This window comes from Ylistrum balloti, unplaced genomic scaffold (assembly GCF_031769215.1).
Source record: "Ylistrum balloti isolate Yb309-2 unplaced genomic scaffold, AGI_CSIRO_Ybal_v1 Utg369746, whole genome shotgun sequence".
Lineage (NCBI taxonomy): Eukaryota > Metazoa > Mollusca > Bivalvia > Pectinida > Pectinidae > Ylistrum > Ylistrum balloti.
In genome coordinates this window covers 423,813-430,978 of record NW_026781953.1, presented here as the reverse complement: position 1 = coordinate 430,978, position 7,166 = coordinate 423,813, and the positions used below count along the sequence as shown (strand labels likewise).

Sequence of the window (7,166 nt, the reverse complement as noted above, 5' to 3'; positions counted from 1 at the left end):
ATAGTACGGAGGACTTTTAAATACGCAATCGACTTAACGATGTAACTTCATACAAGGCGAGATAATACAGATTACAGGGGTCCGAAGGTATCTGAACACGTTTGGCGTTATACAGAAGTGTGAACAAGACGATACTTTACAAACAGTTTATGCACATGACCTGGAATAATTGTTTATTAACTGTTAGTTCATTCGTGAAAGTGACATCAATAACATGAGGTCTGTTCTAGTAACATTTGTATGGAAATCAACAGACGGCTCCGTCATTTAATTTTCCCCTCCTTTAAGTCGAGATTAGATGATGTTAGCTGGGCCAAAGCATGCATTTAAACACTGATAACTATTGATTTAAATGTATGTAAACACATAGAGTATCATTTTAAAGATTCACACGGGGATAAATGAACTGATGTTTCATCCTTGAAATTGCTAGAAGATCACTACGGTATGAATTTCAAAAATAAAATATCCTAATGTTCCTTATATATTTTTATAGCATTTCATTTTCAACATTTTTGACTTTTTACACTTTGGATTAATTCAGATATGCTCATACCAGTTAATGTATGATAAGAAACATGTTCTAAACACAACACTATCGGTGAATTTGTAAATACCCGAAGTTCAACGGAAAGAGCCGATCATCATATTCTCACAGTGCACTGTTACGTTTTGTCAGTGCAACTTGTCAGACCCGCTTAAACTTACGATATGACGTCCGTAACCGTTTGCCAGCGTTTGTATGCTGTGTATATATAAATCTCTCTACACGTGCAGTAATTATGACATTTTATACAAGGTTCTTGCACCACAAATAAATCTCGTACGGAGATAACTTAAACATCGCTAGGCCTGGTGCCGACCCCAGCACAAGCGTTTTTCAGTTGCTGGCATCCGTTGGACTATCTAACACAAGAAATCGCTTTCTGTATTGACCTCATTGTAAATCATGTGAACGTGTATCACCTCGGGCACGCGCTACACATAAGAACTTGTGTATGCGATATAATGTCAAGTACAGTAGTCACTTATAGTTAACATTTTGATGATCTTGTGCTACAAAATATGTCCATTTTACAGAACAGTTGTTACAAAGGCCACACCAATGTTTTGACCTTTGTTCACAGAGTCGTGAATTATAAGACCTTTTCTGTATATAGTACACTGGGTCATAATTGCCCTCAAGGTCATGTTGACGGAGCAAGTTCGGTATAGGAAAAAGCTTTCTTCTTTAGCGTTGTCCCATGAATTCAACCTCAGTGTGGGAAAATTGCTTTCTTTTTAGCGTTGTCCCATGAATTCAACCTCAGTATGGGAAAATTGCTTTCTTCTTTTGAGATGTCTTGTGAATTCAACCTCTGTGTGGGAATCATTGTTTTTATTGTGAGTTTTCCCATGAATTCCACCTCAGTATGGGGAACATTGCTACCGTCTGTTCTGTCTTCCCATCAATTCGACCTCAGAATGGAAAAAATGCTTTCTTCTTTAGAGCGGTCTAATGAATTCACCTCCGTGTGGGAAAATCGCTGTCTTTTTTGCGTTGTCTAATGAATTCAGTCTCAGTGTGGGGAAATTGCTGTCTTTTTTGCGTTGTCTAATAAATTCAGTCTCAGTATGGGAAAATTGCTGTCTTTTTTGCGTTGTCTAATGAATTCACCTCCGTGTGGGAAAATTGCTGTCTTTTTTGCGTTGTCTAATGAATTCAACCTCCAAGTGGGGAAATTGCTGTCTTTTTTGCGTTGTCTAATGAATTCAACCTCCGTGTGGGAAAATTGCTGTCTTTTTTGCGTTGTCTAATGAATTCAACCTCAGTGTGGGAAAATTGCTGTCTTTTTTGCGTTGTCTAATGAATTCAACCTCAGTGTGGGAAAATCGCTGTCTTTTTTGCGTTGTCTAATGAATTCAGTCTCAGTGTGGGGAAATTGCTGTCTTTTTTGCGTTGTCTAATGAATTCAGTCTCAGTATGGGAAAATTGCTGCCTTTTTTGCGTTGTCTAATGAATTCACCTCCAGGTGGGAAAATTGCTGTCTTTTTTGCGTTGTCTAATGAATTCAACCTCCGTGTGGGAAAATTGCTGGCTTTTTTGCGTTGTCTAATGAATTCAGTCTCGGTGTGGGAAAATTGCTGTCTTTTTTGCGTTGTCTAATGAATTCAACCTCAGTGTGGGAAAATTGCTGTCTTTTTTGCGTTGTCTAATGAATTCAGTCTCAGTGTGGGGAAATTGCTGTCTTTTTTGCGTTGTCTAATAAATTCAACCTCCGTGTGGGAAAATTGCTGTTTTTTTGCGTTGTCTAATGAATTCAACCTCCATGTGGGAAAATTGCTGTCTTTTTTGAGGTGTGGGAAAATTGCTGTCTTTTTTGCGTTGTCTAATGAATTCAGTCTCAGTGTGGGAAAATTGCTGTCTTTTTTGCGTTGTCTAATGAATTCAGTCTCAGTATGGGAAAATTGCTGTCTTTTTTGCGTTGTCTAATGAATTCAACCTCCGTGTGGGAAAATTGCTGTCTTTTTTGCGTTGTCTAATGAATTCAGCCTCCGTGTGGGAAATTTTGTGTCTTTTTTGCGTTGTCTAATGAATTCAGTCTCAGTGTGGGGAAATTGCTGTCTTTTTTGCGTTGTCTAATGAATTCAACCTCCGTGTGGGAAATTTGCTGTCTTTTTTGCGTTGTCTAATGAATTCATTCTCAGTGTGGGGAAATTGCTTTCTCCGTTTGCGTTGTCCCATAAATTCAACCTATCACAATAGATGATTACGTTTAACCCTTCGTAAATTGTTTTCATTATAGAAATCGATAGAATGGTATAAAACTATATAGACTCGTTAAGGCCTCGTAAACAGTCAATACTGTAGACAAAGCAAATTGAAATTTGAGAAATAAGACATGAATGTTGGTATTGCTTGTACTGTACAAATTACGCGGTATCTCTCCCGGGATTTTGTCGCTATGTCTATGCAATATGCATAGAAGCAGTGATATTGTGAACACTCGTTTCCAGAAAAAAAGTAGTTAGGTTCGTGACAACACAAGACAATACGAGTACTATAAGTAAAGTAGGATAGAAGTACCCTCTTATCTCTGTAGATACACAGACAGTAGCTCTGTTATCTGCTGTTCGCTGTAACTAGCATCTGTAAGTCGTACGTGTGGCTAGCCGTACCAGTTTGCTCACGCGCGCGTGCCCGTCAGCTGATCATTTTGCCCCCTCCCCATTTGTAAAACTAGGGATCCCAGCAAAGTTAAAACGTAGCAAGGTGTAAATGGAAAGAAAGATGGCATCGCATTTCTCCCGCCTTCTTGTTACAGCTACACGGACGGGTTAGCGGAATATAGTTCAATCTGTCCTCAGCTGACGGGGTGCGTAGTTTCAACTACATCCCTGACTCTAATGAATGGGCTCGGCAACAAGCGAGATCCAGGACAGGAAATACATTCTGTAGTTGTGCTCCAACGTGGAACGGGATGCACCAAAAAGTAAACACCATACTGCGCATGCGTGTGTATACAAACAGAGAAACAGTTATCCATGGCAGGCTTCAATCTACTGCACGGTATGTACCCTAGATATTACAAGTTTTGTTTTATCTACCCACTCTCTTTCATGTACACAGGTTTGTCTTGTCAAACTTTGTCGTGTTTATAATAAAATTAGTTTCATTTCTATGTCTTTTCAGTTGAGCGACCATGTTGGATGACTGACAAGAATTTCGTTTTTCCATTGCCAACACTTCGTCTGAAATTGTGCTCCAGGGTTCCCAGGGAGGGAGAAAACTTTCTGATATTGTGAAAAAAAGGAAACACCGTTTCTTAATTGGTGAACGACAAGAATAAAATCGGAGTTGTAACGAAATATCTTTTGTTAAACAACAAAAGAGACTCAATTTCGTTAAATACGTCATCAGTTTGCCACCACTATCGTAACTACGAGCTGTCTTGTTGTATAACTGTCAAGGATTGATTTTCGGATTTTATAATAAAACAAAATGCCAAATAAAATCAACGTCGATGAGGATTATTTCCTATTGGAAGCTGTAAAGGCGGGAAAAGAGAGTCAAGTTCGCTCCATTTTGTCTAATAGCTGTTACCGAAACATAGACTATGTTGATTGTAGAGGACGCACTGCTCTTCATTGGGCAACGGAATATGGATATAAAAACATTATACGCTTGTTGTTGGACTCTAAATGGAGTGCTGATCTACCGGACAACAAAGGTCAAACGCCATTACATATAGCGTGCAACCATCATAAAACAGATATAGCGACTTGGCTAATCGGGATGGGATGTGACGTCAACGCGAAAGATGACGCGGGAAATGCTGTACTACAGCGGGCCATTCACAACAACTTAGAATCTGTTGTACATCTTTTATGTAAACTAGACGTCGGAATCAACTCAAAGAACAAAAATGACTGGTCACCACTACACGAAGCCATTCGGATAGGGAACAAGGATATTGTAAGACTACTGATAAGTAAGGGTGCTGACGTAAACGCATTGACACAGTACAAAGCCACGCCATTTTCAACAGCCATTTTTTATTATCGAATCGCACAGAAGAACTCGTACGGTTCCTTGGATTCAATCGGCCGGACGCTTGTTCTGAATGGTGGGCGTCTGAGTGAGTCGGATGGTCAGTGGTCTCCCCTTCTATCATGTATCTCGATAGGCAACAGTTATATCGCCGGTATGTTATTGTATCACGGGTGTCGAGTGGACAAGCAGGGCCAGCACGGTCGTAGTCTTCTCGTAGACGCCTTCACGAGATGTGACACAAATGTGGTCAAGCTGTTGGTAACCTGTGGCTATCGGCTGACCATTGAAGAGGTCGAACAGTGTACACGTCGCATCCCAACATTCTCTAGATCATTCAGGAGACTAGCATTCTCAGGTCACGCCACGGGAACAAATGGTGTCAAAATGATTGTGTGGCTTCGAGAGCGGGTACACAACTGTTTCTCGTTACAGGAACTAGCGCGCATGACCATCCGGAAGTCATTGAATGAAGGATCCGGTGACAGATCAATTTTGGACAATATTCCGAAACTGATACTTCCTAGAGTGATCAAAGAATACATTGCAATAGACGAAATTGAAAATGTATATTAAATAACTATTATATATAGTGAAAACCTGTTAACCTCTTATGAGGTGGATACTCATTATGGCTAACCTCCAGGAAACATTCTATATATAAACTCATTTAGTTATCTAAACCAATTAAATGCCAGTTACTTGTGTTATTCCACACCAGATATGGATGGAATGGATACGTGTTGTCTCGATATTGAGATGTTTCGTTTCGTAATTTGGTAAGAAAATTTTATCAAATTTATATCAGGTGCTCAAGTTTGGGTTGTGCAGTGCCACCGCTTCAACATTGCTCACACTTGAGTGTAGATAACGTGTACCGACACTAATTTTTTTTATAAATATTGAGGTCATGTTAACGAATCTAATATCTGGGTCTTTTGAACCGGAAATGAACTACACTGGAAATCGATAAGAACATCCTCCGATATGTACTTCAGGCGATGTGTGACGTATTCTAATAGCAACGTAGGTCTCTCGTGGTGTGATTCCATGATATCGCGTTGCCAAGGTTACATCTCCCGTAGGTCTGTAAATTATAAAAACAAAATATTACAACATGCTTTACGAGGGTATTTCACTGGGCCAACAAGATAAAAAAACGCTCATTGTGAATGTTTAATATAGAGGATGGCGGCGGAAGCTATGAAAATAGACACAGTATGTCAGTTTCCGAAGTAGGTTAACTAGAGATCTCATTAAATACACCAGAAGTGTTTTAGATCTCATGTTTGAAAGAAAAAAAAGTTGAAACCCATGTCCAAAAAGCGCGTGTGATGCAGGTGCTTTACGTGTTGGTAATTAGTGTATGCATGTGTATGTTTTTGTGTCTGTTAAGGATCCACAGGCATGTTGAAATTCCAATCAATGTAAAATGTGTTTATGTTTCAGTAACTTATTTATTTCTTATGCATTAAAAAAAAAAAAAACCTTGTCTTCCAAACCAAACTGAAGGACTGAAAAATACCCATGTTCCAATATCTTGCAGCAGCATTGCTCGGCCTTAAATAAACTTCACAAGAATTTTACAACCTCGTGTTACATTTTATTGGTATATTCACTGTATCTATGTACGGGCGATGTAGACCCAGAGGAACCGAGATGAAATTGACTAAGACTGCACGCGCAATGGTTCAGTGGCAGTTACAGCACGCGCTAGACTTGATCTGGCAGTACACGCTAACCACACACGTGTTTTAACATGTACTTATGTTCACGATGACGATGTATGTTTTAGAAAGTAGACAGTTACAAGTTTAAGGCATTTGGTGTATGTGTGTATTTAAAACATGTTACCATTTATCTGTTTCAAGCGAATTTCTCATTTTAATTCCAACGACAAAGCTAGCTATTTCTTAATTGTCGATTTATGATGAGATGAATGCCAACCGAAAGGAGTAATGTGTTTATAACTGGACACATTTTACCACACCCACATACACAAAGTCAGTATTACTAACTGTAGAGCCAAGGTTTAATAAAATATACATTGTACAATATACGTATACAATTTGCGACGCTTTACAAAATATGATAGGTGCTGTGATGATTCAACCAATATAATGTAAAGTATCAACCAATGTGATGTAAAGTATCAAACAATGTAATGTAAAGTATCAAACAATATAATGTAAAGTATCAACCAATATAACGTAAAGTAACAACCAATGTGATGTAAAGTATCAACCAATGTGATGTAAAGTATCAACCAATGTCACGTAAAGTATCAAACAATGCAATGTAAAGTATCAAACAATATAATGTAAAGTATCAACCAATATAACGTAAAGTATCAACCAATGTGATGTAAAGTATGAACCAATGTAATGTAAAGTATCAAACAATGCAATGTAAAGTATCAAACAATGTAATGTAAAGTATCAAACAATGGAATGTAAAGTATCAAACAATGGAATGTAAAGTATCAACCAGTGTAATGTAAAGTATCTACCAATGTAATGTAAAGTATCAAACAATGGAATGTAAAGTATCAAACAATGGAATGTAAAGTATGAACCAATGTAATGTAAAGTATCAAACAATGTAATGTAAAGTATCAACCAATGTAATGTAAAGT

General features: G+C 38.3%; 1 protein-coding gene across 1 annotated transcript; it reads left to right on the top strand.

The window, feature by feature from the left end:
- The first annotated feature begins 3,180 nt into the window (after positions 1-3,180).
- Positions 3,181-6,120, top strand: LOC132543265 (putative ankyrin repeat protein RF_0381). Its single transcript, XM_060206746.1, has 2 exons — positions 3,181-3,550; positions 3,674-6,120. Exon 2 carries the CDS (start codon positions 3,983-3,985, stop codon positions 5,105-5,107), a length of 1,125 nt encoding a protein of 374 aa, XP_060062729.1. The 5' UTR covers positions 3,181-3,550; positions 3,674-3,982; the 3' UTR covers positions 5,108-6,120.
- The last annotated feature ends 1,046 nt before the right edge of the window (positions 6,121-7,166 follow it).

What these genes read in the sequence shown, in the direction of transcription:
- LOC132543265 (XM_060206746.1), top strand. Translation starts at nt 3,983, where the DNA reads ATGCCAAATAAAATCAACGTCGATGAGGATTATTTCCTATTGGAAGCT.